Source organism: Oncorhynchus gorbuscha, linkage group LG02, assembly GCF_021184085.1.
Source record: "Oncorhynchus gorbuscha isolate QuinsamMale2020 ecotype Even-year linkage group LG02, OgorEven_v1.0, whole genome shotgun sequence".
NCBI lineage: Eukaryota > Metazoa > Chordata > Actinopteri > Salmoniformes > Salmonidae > Oncorhynchus > Oncorhynchus gorbuscha.
The window spans coordinates 91546579-91569444 of NC_060174.1; the positions used below are offsets into that span (position 1 = coordinate 91546579).

Here is a 22866-nt window from a genome sequence, read left to right on the forward strand (position 1 = left end):
ACTGCACTTGAAACTTTCAAAGTTTTTGACATTTTCCCAGATCAATTGACCTTCATGTCTTAAAGTAATGATGGACTGTTGTTTCTCTTTGCTTATTTGAGCTGTTCTTGCCATAATATGGACTTGCCATTTCACCAACTAGGACTTCTGTATACCACCTATCTTGTCACAATATAACTGATTGGAATTTCTTTCCTTCTTAATGCGTTTGAGCCACAAATGAACTTTTATCAAGGCACATCTGTTCATTGAAATGCATTCCAGGTGACTACCTAATGAAGCTTGTTGAGAGAATGCCAAGAGTGTGCAAAGCTGTCATCAAGGCAAATGATTCCATGTGTTATTTCATAGGTTTGTCTTCGGTATTATTCTACATGTAGAAAATAGCAGAATAAAAACTGTAATGAGTAGATGTGTCAACTTGACTGGTACTGTATGGCATAGCTAATTTGGAAGCAAATATTACATTTCAGCTCAAACACTTAATCTGTAAAAATGACAAGTTAATTAGTGGGTGATTGTCATTGCAGAACCAAAGTCTGGGGGATAAAAACAGAGGATACATTCTGGTAGACCAACATGACTAAATAGTACATATAAACACATCAGCAGATTTTAATTTAAGAATAGAAAATTAATGTTTATGCAACAAATGGTATTGCATCCTATTCTATTCAGTCTCTAATCAAACCGAATTGCACTAAATAGTTTCAAACTAAAACAGAGCCCATGTATATATTATATATGTATAAAATTGTCTTGAAAGGGAAAGAGACAAACTACTCCATTTCTGGTTACTCAAATCACCACTGTTTGTGAAGACAGAACCTTGGGTCACCATTATTATCTGCCACCTTCCAGGCCCTTATCCGCATGATTGCCTGCTCCATCAATGGCTGCACTACTTGCCTGACCTCTACGGCAAATAGAAAAGGTCAATAAGCGTGCCAAATAGGACACTGCTGCTGAACGCGCCCTCTAACAATGCACCTCCTCCACCTATGTGTTTAAGCAGTAAAAAGGTAATGGCGTTGTATAGTTAGCCTCCCACTGCAAGTCAGAAGGACCTGTGTGTTCTCTAGTTTGTTTGTACATGTTAAATAATAGAGACCATTCTTCTGTGACTTTTCTTGAGAATGAATTATCAGCTGTTCCTATTTGCAGCAATGGTGAGGACAGCGATCAATCTAGGTGTCAATACTTGGATTAAGTGATTTGGAGCTAGATTCAATCCGTACCTCAGATGTTGAACTTTAAAAAAGGTCATTTCTGAATTAGCCAACATTTACCTTGATAGCAGGAACATTGCCTTTAAATTTCAAATTGCGCTATTATGCGGATTTTACGCAATACGGATTCAATTGAGACCTTGGTTATTGCAGACACCTGGGTTAAAACGACCAAGAATAGAAGGTGTGACTGTGATATGGATGTTTAGTTGCACTTCTCAAGTATAGAATACAAGCTTTATTTGTAATACCAATGTCAGACCACAATGTTATTGCACTGCAAGACGCCTTCAACAAAGAGGTAAAATGTAAGTGTTTGGGCCAGGATTCAAACAAACCGCAATGTGCAGTGGTCGCACTGCACTTGATTTAAGGGAAATTGTCTTTAAAAGACAAGTGTAGTGAGGGGTATGGTTGATCATGACTACAGAATATTTTCTCCCACCTGTAGAAAACTTTTTTTGCAAATTAGTATGATTAGCGAGAACATTTTAAAATGGCAGACAAATCTTAGAAGCTAAAGCTAACAAATGCGTCGGCATGGAAGGGATAGATAAAGCCGTCGCCGATTTCAAGTGCAGTGCGATGTCGGCACATTGTGGTGTGTTTGAATCCCATCTTGTCTGTTTATAGGGCGACAAAGTAAAAATCCACTGTTGCATTTTTCTCCATCACATAGTGTTATTTTAAGACTCATCTGCCTTGGCTGCTTTCATTCTTAAAAATGATTGATTCTTGAAAAGCAAGGTAAGTAATAGGAATGATTATGTCCCACAGTTTGACCACTTCAATCTATCACTTTTGATTCTTTATAAGCGGGGTGCATTGAAGTGGGAAACCTAGCCCTGCCAAAGAATTTAAAAAAAAAATGCTGGACTAAAAAGCCAATAGAGAGTTTGGTACAGCATCTAGCAATACAAGGGCTCCAACAGCAGTCCCCCAAGACCCCATGCATAGGAGTTTACATTCCAGCCCATCACATACTGAATCAATGTAAATCAACCAATGATTTGAATATAAAAATCACATTATTGCTGAAACCTGCAAGTTCCTTTCAGAATCCATTATATTAAGTATAACCCATCTGGACAAGAGGAATACCTATGTGAGAATGCTGTTCATCGACAACAGCTCGGCATTCAACACCATAGTAACCTCCAAGCTCGTCATCAAGCTCGAGACCCTGGGTCTCGACCCCGCCCTGTGCAACTGGGTACTGGTGAGGGTAGGCAACAACATCTCCTCCCCGCTGATCCTCAACACTGGGGCCCCACAAGGGTGCGTTCTGAGCCCTCTCCTGTACTCCCTGTTCACCCACGACTGCGTGGCCACGCACGCCTCCAACTCAATCATCAAGTTTGCGGACGACACAACAGTGGTAGGCTTGATTACCAACAACGACGACGAGACGGCCTACAGGGAGGAGGTGAGGGCCCTCGGAGTGTGGTGTCAGGAAAATAACCTCACACTCAACGTCAACAAAACAAAGGAGATGATCGTGGACTTCAGGAAACATCAGAGGGAACACCCCCCTATCCACATCGATGGAACAGTAGTGGAGAGGGTAGCAAGTTTTAAGTTCCTCGGCATACACATCACAGACAAACTGAATTGGTCCACTCACACAGACAGCATCGTGAAGAAGGCGCAGCAGCGCCTCTTCAACCTCAGGAGGCTGAAGAAATTCAGCTTGTCACCAAAAGCACTCAGAAACTTCTACAGATGCACAATCGAGAGCATCCTGGCGGGCTGTATCACCGCCTGGTACGGCAACTGCTCCGCCCTCAACCGTAAGGCTCTCCAGAGGGTAGTGAGGTCTGCACAACGCATCACCGGGGGCAAACTACCTACCCTCCAGGACACCTACACCACCCGATGTTACAGGAAGGCCATAAAGATCAAGGACATCAACCACCCGAGCCACTGCCTGTTCACCCCGCTATCATCCAGAAGGCGAGGTCAGTACAGGTGCATCAAAGCTGGGACCGAGAGACTGAGAAACAGCTTCTGTCTCAAGGCCATTTTCATTTCATTTAAGTCATTTAGCAGACGCTCTTATCCAGAGCGACTTACAAATTGGCCATCAAACTGTTAAACAGCCACCACTAGCATTGAGTGGCTGCTGCCAACACACTGACACAACTCCAGCCACTTTAATAATGGGAATTGATGGGAAATGATGTAAATATATCACTAGCCACTTTAAACAATGCTACCTTATATAATGTTACTTACCCTACATTATTCATCTCATATGCATACGTATATACTGTACTCTATATCATCGACTGCATCCTTATGTAATACATGTATCACTAGCCACTTTAACTATGCCACTTTGTTTACATACTTATCTCATATGTATATACTGTACTCGATACCATCTACTGTATCTTGCCTATGCTGCTCTGTACCATCACTCATTCATGTATCCTTATGTACTGTGTATAAGACAGTAGTTTTGGAATTGTTAGTTAGATTACTTGTTGGTTATTACTGCATTGTCGGAACTAGAAGCACAAGCATTTCGCTACACTCGCATTAACATCTGCTAACCATGTGTATGTGACATACAATTTGATTTGATTTTTGATGAAATTTGAATACGCAATGGGTCTGGGGGACCAATGTTGGAAATGAAGACAAAACAAAAACCAGTACAAATGACAGGAAGGCCTTGAGAAACCAAACACTAGAACATGAAAACAAAACCATTTTTTATTTATTTTTTTACATCACCCTTTTATGTTTTTAACACTGATTAATAGCTACATGGTTTCTGCTAATCAAAGCTAACTGACGAAGCAAGCTTTTTCTTGGTGCAGACAAACAAAAAACAAACACCAACGCATTAAGACCAATATAGTCTCACCTTCTCAAGAGAATCCTTCAAGGGTAAAATAGTCTTCCCCGTTTTCACATCAGTACAGCAGGATGGACCTGTATTAAAGTGCAGACTGGGGTGAGGGGGGGCAGGGGCGAGGTAGGAGGGAGGGGGAGGTGAGCTGAAGGCCTAAACTGACCAGGGTTGCAGGGCTGGTTCAATGATCCACAACCCAACCAACATTTTCCCACCACTTTTCCTTATTCTACTAGTTTGTGGTAAAGGGCTGGTTTAGTGTCAGGCATGGTGTGGCACTTGATGCAAAACGATAACCTACTTCTCCCAAAACGACCGATACTACATGAAAACTGGCTTGTATATAGCCAACTAGAATGTTGTTTATATGATATGTCCTACATAACAGTGGCTCTGTGATTTGTCAGTAAATGTAATTTAAACACTCAACATCAGAATCTTTCATTTTCCCATCTGACAAATCTGATCTGCTTTCCAGGTCACCAGAGTTTAGGACCATTGACATCTTGCCCCAGTCCCTGCAATCTATTCGCTAGCCTTCAGCTAAATGGCATTTCAATGAGAATTCTAGCCCCGAAATGGATTACTTTAAGAAGAGTTTCCATAGTGAGAATTTCATCAGGACTTGACATTAAAAGCTTATTCAATAACTTGTAAAAACAAAACCACACTATGTTGTGTCATTACCAACGACAACTCAGAAATGTCACCTTCAAGGTCAAACACACTGAGAGTTAGACAAGGCATTGGTCTTGAAAACGACTTGGCACTGAGAAAAATAAATAATAAGAATAATGGAAATCTTGATAATTGTTTGTAGAGAACATTCTCTTTCCATAAGGGGAGGACTGGTAACTAATACAGTATGGTTGTTATGGGGAGAACTGGTGACTAATACAGTATGGTTGTTATGGGGAGAACTGGTAACTAATACAGTATGGTTGTTATGGGGAGGACTGGTAACTAATACAGTATGGTTGTTATGGGGAGGACTGGTAACTAATACAGTATGGTTGTTATGGGGAGAACTGGTAACTAATACAGTATGGTTGTTATGGGGAGGACTGGTAACTAATACAGTATGGTTGTTATGGGGAGAACTGGTGACTAATACAGTATGGTTGTTATGGGGAGAACTGGTAACTAATACAGTATGGTTGTTATGGGGAGGACTGGTAACTAATACAGTATGGTTGTTATGGGGAGAACTGGTAACTAATACAGTATGGTTGTTATGGGGAGAACTGGTGACTAATACAGTATGGTTGTTATGGGGAGAACTGGTAACTAATACAGTATGGTTGTTATGGGGAGAACTGGTAACTAATACAGTATGGTTGTTATGGGGAGGACTGGTAACTAATACAGTATGGTTGTTATGGGGAGAACTGGTGACCAATACAGTATGGTTGTTATGGGAAGAAACAATGCAAAGTTAGGAAGGAAAGTGTGGTATACTAAAGCACCAGTATAGGCTGTCATTGGCCGCGTAGGTGCCAAAGTAAAAGGAGGTGACGGCCGGGTCGCAGCATACCGGGCTGGTGTCGAAGAGATAGGCCCAAACTTAGTAGGCCGCGTTGACATGGTGAAATGGTGTGAGGGGAGGGAGAGGAGAAAGAAAAAGGAGAGAGAGAGAAAATAAAATAAAAAACACTGCAGTTACCCTAGCTTTGGGTCCCCAAAGAAGTGGATGTTTGGGGTAAGAGTGGATGGTCAAGGGGGTGATGTGGTGGGTAGGATTGCGTAGTTGGCACGTAGGAGGGGCACGTTGCTGATCGCTGAACAAATGCATCCCTACACACACACACCGTCCTTCCCCTGTACCCCATCTACACCACCCAAGCGTTACATTACCCTGTTCCCAGAATCACCCCCCACAGCAGTCCACTGATACGCTCTTGGCACTTTAAAAAAAATGAGTTCGACATGATAAAACAACGTGTGGGTGTGAGGGCACAGGGCTCCCTAGTTCCACTGTCTCTTCCCATCTCCCATTCACTGTCCTGCGCTCTCATTGGTCCTCAAAGCTCCAATCACACTCTGGATGTTTTCTTCTGGGACCTATAAGGGATAGGAGGGCAGGGTTAAGTCTTTATTCCAAAAGCTCCAGTTAAAACTGACCCCTACAATTTACCATACAAACAGAGAGAGCGATACAGAGAGGGTGTAGAGTTGTAAACCATCACTCACCAGGGCATGGTCAAACTTGAAGGTACTGATGTAATAAGCTGGAATGTCAGCAGTCGCCAGGGGTTCCGATATTTGAGCCACAATACCGCACTCGTCTGACACAAGGCAATGATAATAAAGAACAGATATCCACGAATATCAGAATTATTTTAGACACAGGACGTATCTGGGTGTTTAATGTATTCAGTAATATTCGTATTGGCATCACAGTTTGTTTTTACTAATCTTAGCCAAATTACACTTGCATCAAACAGTGTCTCTTGGTGATGTGCACTCTGCAGATATCTGACTAACATGTGGGAGATCTGTGGAAACCAAACAGAGAGAACCACAACGGTCTTACTTACCAAATCCTAAAGGCTGTCCTCCAATGCGAACCATTTTCCAAAGCTCCCCTGAAGCACTAGTGAAGAGGACATTGTTTGGAAACCTGGTTTGAATAAATTAGAAAATGAATACACACATTCATTCAAGTAACATTTAAAGATATTATTTCATGTACCTCTCACATCACACGTATTCAAAGATTTCAGAAAACAGTGAATACATCTTTTTGTCTTTTGTGTTAAATTCAGCGATTTGGTCAAACTCAGATTGTAGGCCAGTGGTTGCCCTACATCAGGCTTCCCCAACTGGTGGATGGAATTTTTGTTTGACATAAAATACTAAAAACACCAGGAAATTAGTTACAAGTGTTTTTAATTTAGGAAAAATCTGTTGAAGTATTCCCACGCATAATAGAGAGATAGATGAGATCGTAGATAAATATAAGCAAGGTTTGAAATTAGGTTTAATTCAAATATTATATCTGTTTGGGCTTCTTGCGGTCAATTTGCAGTCTACAAATTATTTATCTAGTTGATCATCCCTGTCCTACATGCTATGGTGAAAAATACATTACTTCGGAAGTACTAAAATCTTGGTTCACATATTGTCCCCCTTCTTAGCTTGGAGACAAAACTGACCCATATAAGGGATACCTCACCAATGTAGGACAAGTCCATGATAAAATAGCTACTAATGTAGTGGTACTGTAATCCTTTAGTTCAATCCACGTGATTAGTAATGCAGCTGTTCGGGTTACTACACAAGTGACACCTGTAACAGCTGTCAACTCTACGTTAACTTCTTTACAAATAAACTTTCTATGATCTTCTATGTTTGTTTCCTAACAACCCAGCAGCAAACAAGTTGTCCACAAATGACTCGAAACAGCAAATTGACAGCAGTTGTGCCTTTCTGATGGTGATAGACACCATAACCATGTGTTTTCTTTCTCTAAATGGCGGGACCACAGGAGAGCACCCACCGTGGTGTGGTCTGCTCATCCATGACCAGAGAGATGTAGCCCTCAATCAGAGAGAAGGAGAAGAAGCGGATGTGACCAGAGTCCTCGCTAGACGCCCCGGGCTCCTTCATGCTGGAATAGAAAGTACTGAGATTCAAGTGTGTCCAATCTTTCAACTACAGTCGGTCCTGTCCATTCCAACCTGGTCACCGAGTGGTCTGCTAGTCAAACCTTTCTATACCTTTAAAGTCTAATCATAACAGCAGCATAACCATCCTATGACAGCCCTTGCTTAAGTCTAACCCTCTTCCAGGTTCTAGACTTCCTAAAACAAATGGTCTGAACGGAACAGCTAAGTGTTCTTGTGGCAGTGTGTGTGTATGATAGTCTCTTAAAAAGAGACAGCAGATGGCCTCTGGTGACAGCCTTATGTAAAACAGGAGTGCTTAGGAATGGGTTCTTACCCGCCTGAGTAGAACATGACGTCCATGAGCAGGGTGGCCACCGAGGGCAGTGTGTCCGGGTCCAGGCTGGTCACACAGAACATGTTACTGGGGCTGGAAAGAGGGTGGATGATGGGACGGGGCACTGAGAGAGCAAAAACATGTTTTTATTAACATGATACTGGCAGTTGTGAACAAATATGCTAATAAATGTTATTTTGATTCATACTACCCATCAAATATGTCACCTAAAGAGATTTACAAATCCCGACAACAAAATGTAGTCCCGTGTGGCTCAGTTGGTAGAGCATGGCGCTTGCAACACCAGGGTCATGAGATTCCCATGGGGGACCAGAACGAAAATGTACGCACTGACTTCTGTAAGTCGCTCTGGATAAGAGTGTCTGCTAAATGACAAATGTAAAATCAGCCCATGGGCTTAGTGGCCGAGGGCCCTAAGTGACCGCTTATGTCGCTTATGCCTGGGGCTGGCCCTTGCTGTTCTGCCTGCCATATCAGACTGTGTTCTCAGGTTCTCTTCTGGGGAAGAACCTTGACAGCGAGTGCTGGATTGACATACTCTTACCAAAGATGGATTGTTCAATTCAAGGTTTGACAGGCTGCAACAAAACAGCCAATTCATATCAGGGAGTCTCTGCAATATTCTCATTCATATCAGGGAGTCTCTGCAATATTCTCATTCATATCAGGGAGTCTCTGCAATATTCTCATTCATATCAGGGAGTCTCTCTCTGCAATATTCTCATTCATATCAGGGAGTCTCTCTCTGCAATATTCTCATTCATATCAGGGAGTCTCTCTCTGCAATATTCTCATTCATATCAGGGAGTCCCTGCAATATTCTCATTCATATCAGGGAGTCTCTGCAATATTCTCATTCATATCAGGGAGTCTCTGCAATATTCTCATTCATATCACGGAGTCTCTGCAATATTCTCATTCAGGGGATGAAATGCATTTCCATTTGTATCACAGAAATCCCAATGCATAACCTGAAACAGAGTGTGCGTTACTGTATCTAAATCCAATAGCATTTTCAGACTACTGAGTCGAGATGTGCTGGCCTGGTTACACATGTCCCATAGGGGCTCACACTGTACAGGAAAGGAAATGTGAAAAGTAAATAACCGAGCCAGCACAGTAAAGTTTGTGTCCACAAAAAAGGGGAATAAAAGTATTGTGTGCCTACCACAAGTGTCAAACTCATTCCACGGAGGGCCGAGTGTCTGCAGGTTTTTGCTCCTCCTTGTACTTGATTGATGAATTAAGGTCACTGATTAGTAAGGAACTCCCCTCACCTGGTTGTCTAGGGCTTAATTGAATGGAAAAAACAGAAACCTGCAGACACTAGGTCCTCCATGGAATGAGTTTGACACTCATGGCCTACCGAGTTTAGGCTTGACAAAGCCGTTGGTGACTCCCAGGCTGTTGGCGGCCACGGTCTCTCCATTGATCACCCTCAGCAGGGTGAACTCAGAAGACAGGGTGTGCATGACCATGGGCAGGTCCCGCTCTCGAACCTGATGAACACAACACAACCACTACGCCATCAACAACTCACCCTCAACCAAAGCAAAACACAAACTTGTTACAACAGGGAAAACCCCAAAAAGTTTTATAGAAACGTGAAATAGCATTTGAACAGCAGGTGAGGACGGTCTTTCCAACTGGCTGATTCTAATACGTCAGAAAGTAACTCATATTTGCACTTCAAACACAATTTGAAACTGCACTTATCAGGGGAAATAAACTACACAGTCACAATAGAAAACTATTCAGTGAAATTTCAAAAGAACTCAGAGCTTCTGCATTTTGCTTATCGGAACACTTCAAGGGTAACTAAAGAGAGAGGCCTGTGGGTACAGAAAATGTTAATCAAGCATTCCAAGCAGGTATATCTGACTTGCAAAAGGCTTGGGAAACCAACCTCCCAAAGGAATGCAATGCTAAAAAGCTGGAGACTGTCTTCTGCTTTAAAATACAATTTCAACGTGAAATGGAATGCCCCAAAGAGGTCTCCATTATATGGGCCTAATGCAAAGCTACTGTGTGTCCATTCCCCCAAAATTGTGCTCTCCCCGACTGGACTCTGTGCCTCCTTCCCTGAAGAACTGTACATTTGGACATGATGGACTGATTCCATCCCCACGGGGACTGTTCTGCCGGATCCTGACAGAAACTCATCCATCTCCTCTCCCCCTGACTAAACCCTTATTTGAGTTGCATTGAGGATGTAAACAAAATGCGAAGCCTCCTGTGAGAAGCTGGCCTCTTAACTCCTCTAGGCTGGTTGAGTCAGACAAAGTCAGGTTACTTAAGGCTCCCTACCTCTAAATGACCACTGTTTATGTAATGCAAATAATCATAATACAACACCAGAATAAAAAATAAAAAAGTAATCTGAATGAAATGCAGGATAGAAACGGAGAGAAAGAGTGACAAGCCAAACAGACAGAGAGATTGAGGCAAAGCGAGAGAGGGACATGATTGAGACAGACATTAGGCAGAGAGAAAGAGAGAGACAGATGAGAGAGACGCAAGTTGTTTCCTCCAATTCTTTACAGACAGTGATTAGGCCGTGGTTGGAAGCAGCTGGCGTGGAGTGAGAACAGTGGCCATGAATGTTACCGGGAATTCCAGCAAGAGACTGAGCTGAGGCTGATCCTCTTTACATAACTACTGCCAGATTATCAACATCTCCATTTTTGTTAACAATTATTTCCATACACAGGCACCGGTTATTCAGCAGACCTTGTGTGTGTGTGCGTGTGCGTGTGCGTGTGCGTGTGTGTGTGTGTGTCCCACCCCCTTTTAGTAGCAGGGTAATACAAATACTCCCTATAGCCAAAAAGGCCTGGCATGAGAAAGAACTGGTGTGATTAACCAACTTCGACCAAATGAAAAGATCCTTCTCAAAGCAAAAGTGCTGCCCAGGGTGGTACTGTAGATCCGCTGCTGTCTTTTCATGTTGAGCAAAATGGAAAAACACTCACAGGCCACAAGTAAGTACAAATGAGGGCATACTTGATTAAAATGTCCTGTTCCGTAAGCAATTTCCAATTATATACAGGTATATTTAAGAGTAGGCTACCTTCATACCACTGGTAACATAATAGGTAAGGCTAATGACTATGTTCAGTAATACTTACAGGCATAAGCAGCTCAGCTGACAAATAGGTCCTCAAACTAAATGTGAGTATCAATAACATGTGAAGGGAGAAGGGAGCCGCTACAAGGTGCTCATAACAATGGCCAATTTGGCAGCTGATATCTTGCATGTGTTCCTTGGGAAGTTGAGGAAGGCATGCAACAACACTTCAAAAGCCTAATTTATACAGTATGTACGCAATGCAAGAACGCAAACGGCAATCCTGGGTACTCGAGTCAAGTTTGTAATTGAGGGGCTGCCTACATCTACAATGGATCACCATTTTGACTAGATATTAGTAGTTCCTGAGTTGCATACTAGATAGGTTATAAATTACGCTTAAGATGGGTCTGTAGTGGAACAGCACTCACCAAGATAAAGTCAGTCTGATAGGTAGACAGCATAAACACAGAAATGTTGTGGTCTGCCAGGGGGGCAATGACAGACTTGGCTATTTTGGTGACTCCGATTGGTTGAGAGTTGGTGGCGCTCCCGCCCCCCGACACCACGTTGAGAGCCAACCACGTGGCCTCGGCGACACTAAGGTGCTCCGACTCGGGCAGTTCTGAAAGGGAACAAGAAAAATATTAGTGGGGCCTAGTAAGTGTGGAATTAGTGTGGTCCCAGATGGATGTGTCTGTCTGTCAGCAGTCCCCTTAGCGATAAATGAGACGCTAACGGCATCACCGGACTCTCAGTGTCTCTTATTTTACGGATGATTGTTTGACATTCTCCTCCACTGATGAGCTGGATGAGGCATTGTCAAGCATGGGTGCCATTAATATGAGAGGGGTCTGACTTGGAAAAAGGTCTGACTCCACTGCTAAGAACAATGAAATATCACTAGACTGACCATGCTTATTTCATCATAAAAAATAATAATAACTTCGTTAAACAAGTCGCCTTCAAGAGGGTCTTCATTGTGGTTCGTAAATTAGCTTATAAATCATAAGCGAAAGCCATGCCAACAATCTCAGACTTGTTTTAACAGTCTCAATATAGAGCTAAATGTGTGTGCGGCCATTTTCATGCACTGGCACGAAAACAAAACCAAACAACAAGTACTTGAAGCCTCAACGCAGCAAATGAAAGTACATACATACAACAGATGAGCACAATATAAACTTCCAGCCAATCTACCTACAGTAGAATACCTGCACCTGTTTCACAACACAGAGCTTCTAGTATCCATGGTGACCAACGAGGGTCACCCTGGAAACCAGTCTATAATGACATGGCTTCATCACTCAACCACAAAACCAAGCCAGTGACAGCTTGGCCTCTGTTAACCGGGGCGGCAGGTAGCCTAGCAGTTAGAGCGTTGGGTCAGTAACCGAAAGAATGCTAGATCGAATCCCCGAGATGAGAAGGTAAAAATCTGTCGTTCTGCCCTTGAACACTGTTCCCAGGCAGTCATTGTATATAAGAATTTATTGTTAACTGACTTGCCAAGTTAAATAAAGGTTCAATTAAAAATGTAAAAACCCATAATGTCACAGCGGGCAGTACTGATGTAGCAATATGTAGTCGAACATTGGCATCGAGTCAAGATATGAGGAATTAAAGAAAGCATAGGCCCTTACTGTCTGGGATCCCTGGGATGTTAAAATGTACAATTGGTAACGGTTAGGGTAGGGATGTCCCAAGGATTCTGGATAGCACTGCCCGAAAATCATAGGGCTACACATGTTTTCCCGATTTACCATCCTGGTAAAGATCCAGAGGTATCGAACACAAAACCCACCTTTGAAGCCTTCCTCATCGACGATAATGGTATAATCCTCCGGAGTTTCCGTCAAACTGAAAAACTTGCATCTGGAAACGATAAAGGAGGTTTCATTTTGAATAAGCAACACATCCATACACTCAGCGCAGCCAATCTGTTTGATCACAAGTCTGAATATCTTCTTTATCACCATATTTAATGACATAATGATGGACTATATTTGAAGCCCATCAGGTCATCGAGACAACATAGAAAGACACCATGGTTTTGTTCAGATCGAAGTAAGCCCAGCTATCTCTTTCATTTCATCCATCAGTAATGGGTCATAGGAGCTCCATACAGTTGTGCAAACCTCATTGCCACAGGAATTGCAAAACCAGAGATGTTTTTGAATATTTTCACTCCATGCATCCATCTAGCGGCAATTCCACTGTAACTCAATTACAGTTCGACTCAGTTTGTTCTCTTTAAATGTATGCCAAACAAAAACCATTGATTTCAAAGTTATTCAACTCTATGCACAAGGACTATTTTTAACAATTTAGCTGAATGACTGTGCAGATGCAAACTTTGGTAATGGAATTATGGTAAAATCTCCCTCAGGTTTTTATGCGACCACATTTTCCCAAAACTTTTAAATATCTGCTCTGAATTAAGATTCAAATATATCTGCAGAAAGAATGGGGTGTCAGCTTTGATACCTTGAGTTTGAAAAAAATTATTATTTTGGCTGTTGAACTACAGTAAGTGGTGGATTTACACCCGATAACAGAATTACGGTAACGGAATTACAACATTGGTCCCTGATCTGTACCTCACAGAAAAGCTAAATTATGGATATGAATGTCATTCTCCTCATGTTTCACAAGTTTGGACATCACAGTGCAGCAGAGCAAAGTACAGTACAACACAGCATAGCAGAGTGGGGTATTACAGTACAGTAGAGTTCAGTAAGGCATAGTTCAGTACGGCCAAGTACAGTACTCTACTCACTGTATTGTAGTGTACTGTGCTAGCCAAACTTGTGAAACATATGTTTATGATAGGTTCAGATTTGGTTCAGTCAGGTCAGTCTGTGGGCGTTAACATCAAAGCCAACATACCCAGGCCCTGTTTCCCAGATTTGTCATAATGTTCTATTGTTTCCAGTACTTGTCTTATATTGTCTCCAATGTATCATCCGGGTAAAAACCTGTCTGATTAGGATGAATAATACCTTTTTAATTTTATGTGCTATGCATTTTGCATCACACTGAAGTGTAAGGGGCCTTCAGTTTTTTGAGTATATGGTTTCTTTGATATAAATGCCCCTATGCAAACATGCCCAAATAAAATAGATGGATCTTGAGTTGAGACTGCAAGCACCTGCTGCAGACTATTGTGACAATCATAAAACCTGAACCAGCTCACGATTCTGGGAGAGAAGAGCAATGTTTGTCCGATCCACCCAAACCTCTCAATCAATGGGTATCATGATACTTGTTGATTGTGGAAAGCAGCGAGTCTGGTGGCATGAGTCATTTATTTGATGATGGTGGCGTGCGTCATCTCCTAAATACTCGACTGGCCTACTTGTCCCACTCCCAAACCTCTCCTGTTGTTGTGTCATATCATCTCAAGTGTCCTTGGGTTGGCATGGTGGAGAGCATTACTAATACATATGCATGGAAAATGGGTGCCTCACTGCCATTAAAGGAGACTTCAGATTAGATTCACCTTCAGTATTGACTTGGCGCTTTACCACTATGGGATTTGTGTTTTCAATTGAAGGTTTTGAGATGATGAAAGGATGCTGAGCTAACGGTAGACTTTAGAGAGTGCCATTTTGAAGTTTGTCTATCTCATTGCGCTTTTCAAGCAAATGCTCTCACAGTACAAGCTCCCTCAGAAACAACCTACCTTATGGAGATTCCACGATAATGGAATTGCAATGAGACTCAGATTTCCCACTTAAAAATGTATGCGTAACAAAAGCCATTGATTTAAAAGTTTAACGAATCATACAACTATATGCACAAGGAATAATTTTAACAATTTATACTGAACATTTTACCAAAAGACATACTGGAAGAACTGTGCAGATACAAAGCTCGGTAACAAAATAAAACTGAGGGAGATTTTACTGCAATTCTGTTACCAAACTTTGGCCTATCCAGTCAGTTATTTTTATGATGTTTTTACTGTAAATTGTTCAATGTATTCATTATGCATAGAGTTGTTGGTTTATTCAACTTTCAAATCAATGGTTTTTGTTTAGCATATTTTAAAGTGAAAAATCGAAGTCTCAATTACGTAACTTACCCAAGGCTGGAATGAACATGTTACGGTAAAGTACTACAAACTTTACCATGTCTCTTTTGGAGACATCAGGATATGTTTTGCCATAGACCAACATACCTTCTGAGATTCAGTTACTGGATTTTCATATCAAATTATTTTTGCTAAATATCATCTAAATCTCTTTTGGTGTGGTGAAAAAGTTTTCCCCCTTTCTGATTCTCTATTTTTTTTGTTTTTTGTAGTTTTTTTAAATTAATTTTTTACCCCTTTTTGTCCCCAATTTCGTGGTAACGAATTGTTTTCAGTAGCTACTATCTTGTCTCATCGCTACAACTCCCGTACGGGCTCGGGAGAGACGAAGGTTGAAAGTCATGCGTCCTCCAATACACAACCCAACCAAGCCGCACTGCTTCTTAACACGTATCCAACCCGGAAGCCAGCCGCACCAATGTGTCAGAGGAAACACCGTGCACCTGGCAACCTTGGTTAGTGCGCACTGCTCCCGGCCTGACACAGGAGTCGCTGGTGCGCGATGAGACAAGGGTATCCCTACCAGCCAAGCCCTCCCTAACCCGGACGACGCTAGGCCAATTGTGCGTATACTGAATGTTTTTCAGATCTTTAACCGAAAACTAATATTTGATAAAAGGAACCGGTGTTTACAAATAGAAAAAAAAATGTATACTTTTTTATTTATTTAATTAACAAAGCTATGTAACACCCAATTCCCCTGTGTGAAAAAGTAATTGCCCCCTTACATGCTGACCACATCGCTTGCGTTGTGTACGCGAGCATTGCAAAATAAATGTACACATACATGTTATTCAATCATTTAATCTAATCTGCTCACAAATCTGCGTAGCCAGGTGTTAAAATAGAACTTGGCTCTATTTTTGATGCGTGGTGCTCTGCAAGTCCCGCCTCTCCTCATTGGTTTTTGGGAGCATATACCCACGTGGGTGATTGAAAAATGAACTGATGTCCAGACTCCAGTAAGTGGTGGTAATGCACCTTAAAGTTGGTTGCCAACTGACATATAAAGTCCACTATTACTGAAGGAGGGGAGATTACTAGAAACGATTAGTTTCCCCTTGTTGGAGTAGAGAACACACGATTTTGTGTGACTCAAAATGGGTCAAAATTCCACAAAGATCCAGAAAAAAAGGATCTTGTGCATTTCAGGTAAAATAACAACCCAATGTTTATATCCCTGGGCAAATTAGTTAGCAACAGCAAGCTAGCTAAATGTTCATGAATGTTTCTTGTGTTTTGACCTGTCCCCAAATTAACATTGTTGGTTCAGAGTTCGTTTTGATATTTCAACCTGCGTATCTAGATTGCATCTGGTGTGGATGTACAAAATCAACATGTGCGAGAAGGCGCACGAGCATGCCCGGTCTCGACAGCATGATACACACAATAACTGGTTGTGCCACCTTGAGCTGCAATGACTGCTACAAAATGCTTCCTGTAGTTGTTGATCAGTCTCTCACATCACTGTGGAGGAATTTTGGCCCACTCTTGCATGCCAAACTGCTTTAACTCAGCAACATTTGTGGAGTTTTAAAGCATGAACTGCATGTTTCAAGTCCTGCCACAACATCTCAATTGGGATTAGGTCCGGACTTTAACTAGGCCATTCCAAAACTAAAAATGTGTGGCTTTTTAGACATTTTCATGTTGTGTGTTTTGGATCATTGTCTTGAGGCTGCGCTTCAGCTCACAGACGAAGGCCTGACATTCTCTTGTAGAATTGTCTGATACAGAGTAGCATTCATGGTTTTTTCTATTAAGGCAAGTCATCCAGGTCCTGAAGCTGTAAAGCATCCCCAAACTACCACCACGCTTGACCGTTGGTATGAGGTTTCTGTGAAATGCAGTGTTTGGTTTTTGCCAGGCATAACGGGACCCATGTCATCCAAAACGTTGACTCAAGTTTGCCAAACAGCACCTGAATGATCATCAAAACTCTTGGATGAATGTTCTATGGACAGTCAAAGTATCAACTATTTGGATGACATGGGTCCCATTATGCCTAGCAGTTCTGCATGGAAGAGTGGGACAAAATTACTCCACAGCAATGTGAGAGACTGATCAACAACTACAACAAGTGTTTGGTTGGAGTCATTGCAGCTAAAGGTGGCACAACCAGTTATTGAGTGTAAGGGAGCAATTACTTTTTCACACAGGAGCACTGGGTGTTGCAACTTTGTTTATTAAACAAATGAAATAAGTATGTAATTTTGTGTTATTTGTTTAATCAGGCTCCCTTTATATAATATTAGGTTTTGGTTCAAGATCTGATAACAATCAGTATCAAAAACATGCAAAAGTAGAGAAAATGAAATACTTTTTCATGGCACTGTATATATATATATATAAATAAATAAGACAGGATTGTCAACAGTGAGACAGCACATTTAGGGAGAAGGTCATCAACAACATTCTAGGTGGCAAGCAGCTTCCAAGCCAGTGCCTTGTGTTTGTTTGGATCCACATTTAGTCAGCATGACGTAAATTCTACATGAATGCAAGGCACTTCACAGGGAGCTTCTAAATGAGTTTGATTCAGGCTGTTAGAAAACCCATGAGCAATTAACAACCTTCCATTACTTAACTTGAAATTGGACACAATCAGTACTGTATGCGACGGGAGGGACAGCAAATATAAAATCTCAACAGGCAAATCTATTAGTGACTCCCAAATGATAGTAATGCTATGAAATGACAGCTGCAACAAGGCCCAAATCTCAGATGAAGCCGATCAAAGATTTCCTCATCCCACTTTAGACCAAACAATGTTCTGAAAACAGACCAGCTTGGTGCATCCAGCTCTGTCTGCCAACAATGGAAGCAATGAAACACTTCCAAGGTATAAGGGGAAACCACAGGCTATGTTTAATGACAGATGCATCCATTTTAATTCACTTCTGTCTGTGCATCAGGAAATAAGATCTTTAAAAAGTTTGTCTGTCTTCTATTTTCTATACTATAACTGCTGTTTTACTTCGTGGAGAGAATATGGGATATCAGTATCTTTATCTTCATTTTTAAACACTGCATTAAGGGTCATTACACCTTCAAATCATAGTTTGTCAGACGTTATAATACCTCTAAAGTAGTCAAGTTGAAACCACGTCCCACTACATCGATTGTGTAGATCCAGCTATATGCTTCCACACCAAATGAATGGAAAAGATAAGCACTGACTAAAACCAGGAAATGACACGGTACTCATCTTTTCTATTCATTTGAGATCGAGACAAAGCTGTATCTACCATACCACTGCAAAATGTGAACCTAAATGCATGTTTTACGCCACCAAGCTGTGCGAGGCAAAATTTATACTGCATTTTTGTGGACCTCTGCCTCCTTTTCAAGTATTTTTCAAGGGTCACCACAGCACATGTAAAAAGGTCACTGAAAGGTGGAGGAGAATTTGCCTTAAGGAGAGCTTGGTAAACATAGGTTAGCGAATGGCCTTTTCAACCCCATGTGTCATTAATGTGTCACTAAAATATAAATGCCTTCAACTTGTATCCTGGTGCAGTTGTAAAAGTGAGGATCCAAAGATCTTTGTTGGAATGCAAAACTGTTATATTATTGGCCTGTAGGCCCATTTCTCACAGATGAGGCCAACACTTTAGTGATAATAATAGATCTTGAGGAAATAATCACTTGAGGAAAATAGCACTAACGAAGTTTAGGTTAGAGTATCACAGCACATTTACAGTGGCATTCCATCATGTAAGTTATACTTTTGCAATAGGTTTACAGAAGATAACCTGCCCTATCCTCATCATGCCAGGTGAAATTAACAGGAGGAAAAAATATACAGCTTTATTGTTGTCTCCTAATTATAACCTATTCAATGTATTTAAAACCGAGAAAGGCTGTAGTCAGAAACACAACCATCGGGCCAGCGTTCACATCTCCAGCAACAGATAGAATGGCTAGCTAACCAAAAGATGATTGCAACATTTCAAATGATATATTCGGCATCATCACGAACAACAAATGTCCTCACGCCGCCAGTTCAAGTTTGACTTAAAGCAACCACCTCACCCCGTTTAATTTTACACCTACACACAACGAAAAAACAACACCGCATAGCTGCAATGCCGCGTTAACGTTATGTGGGAAACTCGGGACCTCCGAGTAAAAATGAACAGAAGTAATTTGTGTAGATATTTTTATTGGTCGATTCTTCTTCCCAAGTGGAAAACTCCGGTATCAGAGAGGAATGCCGCGTTCAAGTGCTTGTCGGAACTAGGAAATGTACGACATGTTAACTGTTGAACGCAGCAGTATAACTACAACCAGAAATTTGAGTTTGTTAGTTCTGACTAGCTCATGAACAAGGCAGAAGAGGTGAAGCAGGAGGGTTGACTCCACCCCCATAATCTGTACACATTAAGCAGATCATTAATTATTAAGCAACTGAGTTTTTGTATGGGGTGGAGAAAGTGTTGAATTTAGTCACGATTAACATGAATTGCCATTTTGATATGTAAGGCTTATTTGATCTAATAGAAATGCTGTAATGCCTAGGTTCTTATGAGTGTACTGCTTCCAATTGGCTCATTCATCCCCCCTGTAACTATTCCCCAGGTCGTTACTGTAAATGAGAATGTGTTCTCAGCCAATGTACCTGGTAAAATAAAATAAGTGAGATGCACTTGACAACTGAGAAAAAACTATATTGGAGTAGTCCTTGTTGAAATTCAAGATGGTCTATGCATATTCATGAGGCTAGCATAGCTTCTCACTCTCCATTGAATACAGGTGGTTGATGTCAACACCCCTCTTCGAGATATATATATATATATATATATATATTTTAAATAAGATGTATCCACCAAACCAAAGAGAGGAATAGGCGGGAGCTTGACAGCCGACGTTCCGGTCTGTGGAAAACGAATCCCATTGTTAGAGCGGAGTCACAAGCCTCATTATATCCAGTATCTCTGGTATCGTCTTTCTACAAGTAAGCAAGTAGATTTCCGAGTTTCCGACAGGACATAAACGCAGCATAAGCACGTAGCCTACACACCCCTTCACGTTGACCGGACTACAAAAGCACAAAAGCTGAAAAAAATGACAATGCAAAACAACATACTGAATTTAAAGAATTACTGTCAGCACTCATTGACTCATGCAAAAACAGAGCATGCATTTTCATTGAAAGCTAAAACATAACTGCTGAAGACAATTACAATGGGACAGTTTTGCCACAACGATCAGCAACATTGTATCTAGTCGCGCAATTAGTTTGCAATGACGTTACTGCCCAATAAGATATTTAGAATGATTCATTTTCTTTATTGTATCGGATTTAATAAAAAAATATTATAAATAAAGCTACTTACCTTGTTTTAGAGGGCAAGAAGGCGAGTTTGATTAATCCGTGAGTGCAAATCTGAATGCCCTCTTTTGCTATACTCGCTACTTTCAAGCTGTGTTCTAAAATATGCAACTCCATCATTTGCGTCTTCTCATTTGAGGAACATCTAAGACATAAATGTATATCGTTTCTAATAAAAAACAAATAAATACACCTATATAGCTTATAAAAACCGTGAAACGTAGCAGAAAGCAAGGGAGGAGAAGGACAAGTTATCCACTTCGGAAAAGAATGAAAGAGAGGTAAAATAGAAGCAGGTTGTAATAAAATAATCACAATGAGGTAAACGGGGAGGAAGAGAATGACTGTCGGTCCCCGTGTATTCTCTCCGACAGGGATTGGAATAGTCCAGCAGCTGGTAACAGTGAAACAAACAACTTGCCACTCAAAAGAAGGGGAGGACCTGCTTTGCCACACGGGCATGTTGGGACATGTAGTTTCACATTTCCTATGGCGTCATGGCAGGGCCATCATGGAGCAAATACAAGGACAATGCAAAATATGACAAATTAAGCATTTTGTTTCACTGTTTTGTATATGCATGATTTGGAATACATTAAATTGTCTGAGGACAAACCCCAGACATCTTACAAATCAACCTTGCAAGATAGGCCTACTACATCTGTGCCCGTAATGTCCAAAAGCTGTCATCGCTAGGACATTAATGGCCTGTCCACTGTCCATACATGTCTTATATACTTACCTATCTCCATCTGAAATTCATTAACTGTTTGCTTTCAGTTATTCACACAGGTTTTGGTCCTATCGGTGGCCTACTTATAAGGTTAATATTTTGTATGGGTTTGCATTGAAAGAAGGAAGACTAATTTACCTCATAAATACAATTTAAAATTAAAGTAGGCTCATTACAGTAATCAGAGTTGCAGGGCAGCCTGATTGATAGCCAATACTGGGGGGACAGCACACTTGATGTCTGACAGTCTCTGACACATTATACATTTGCAATTTTAACAATGGGACCCTGTTAACTCAATCACCATACTCACTTTCTTTTGATGTAAAGTTCATCAGCTCCCCAAAGCAGATAGCAGCATGATAAGAGTTTAATGTTGAACACAAAGAAACAAGTAACCTGATTTATGGGATTCCACTCAGAGCATCACTCAGTGGAGGTTCGGAATTCATGGCCTGGTCTGTCAATGCATTGGTAAATGACAATGGTGATGATGCCATTAAACAAGATCTTGCAAGAGTATTTGAACTCTGACCTTACTACCTACCAGACTGGGATTTTGAAGGGCCTGTGCTTTCCGGGATCCTTGGAACATCCCTACCCGATTGAAGTTGAAATTTAAAATGTTTAGGATTTAGGGTGAGTACGTCCCAAGGATCTCTGATAGCACTGACCAATTTTGAAGGTGCTGTAATTGTGCCCACAAATGAGCTTTTCTATGATTTATATCTGACATAAATCCAAAGATTAAGGCAACAGAAGGTACAAATGAGTTATTTGTGGTATTCTGTATGCAAAGAAACAAACTAAATCATAATCACCATTGATGTCAGGAATCCCCCTGGACAGTGGTTCCATTGTGCTTGGTAGAGCACAACATTCAGACATCTTTGTAGAGTATCTCTACAAAGGCAAATACAGGTACACTTATCATTTTTTAATCTAACCTTTTATTAACTAGGCAAGTCAGTTAAGAACAAATTCTTATTTACAATGACTGCCTACACCGGACAAACCCAGACAACGCTGGTCCAATTATGCTCTACCCTATAGGACTTTCAATCACAGCCGGTTGTGATATAGCCTGGAATCGAACCAGGTTGCCTGTAGTGACGCTTCTAGCACTGAGAAGCAGTGTCTTAGACCATTGCGCCACTCAGGGGCTTTAACTATGATGTTTTCTCAGGTCACATTCTTTGAACCTGCAGGTGGGAGGATAAACTTGTATAGGGGTGATGTAATTTCATGCAGTATAAGTTCCATCTCAATCACCATCAACTTACTGCTATTTCGTAGATGAAGCTACTGAGAGTATGTGCACTATCACCCCTCCTACACTCGCGGACCAGACTAGGCCTTGCTTCAGTATAAAAACTAGACAGCAGTTTAATTATTCACAGGCTATGACTGGTGGTAACTAAGGCCCTAGCTGACTGGAGCCATAAAATAACAAGCTTTTTTGTCTGTGGCATTGATAAGACCCTACAGCCACTCTGATCTCGCAAAGCTAGGGCCCAGTTGAGGGTGTGGAAAATATGATATTGTTCAGTTCAAAGGACATTTCCCTTCAGATGTTTTTATGT

General features: G+C 41.3%; 1 protein-coding gene across 1 annotated transcript; it reads right to left on the minus strand.

Annotated features, from left to right (window-relative positions):
* Nucleotides 1-3929: 3929 nt before the first annotated feature.
* Nucleotides 3930-20956, minus strand: castor2 (cytosolic arginine sensor for mTORC1 subunit 2). Its single transcript, XM_046327148.1, has 9 exons — nt 20555-20956; nt 12924-12994; nt 11551-11744; nt 9419-9551; nt 8032-8155; nt 7589-7699; nt 6627-6709; nt 6280-6374; nt 3930-6150 (listed from the first exon to the last, which is right to left on the minus strand). Exons 1-9 carry the CDS (start codon nt 20668-20670, stop codon nt 6085-6087), a joined length of 993 nt encoding a protein of 330 aa, XP_046183104.1. The 5' UTR covers nt 20671-20956; the 3' UTR covers nt 3930-6084.
* Nucleotides 20957-22866: the final 1910 nt, after the last annotated feature.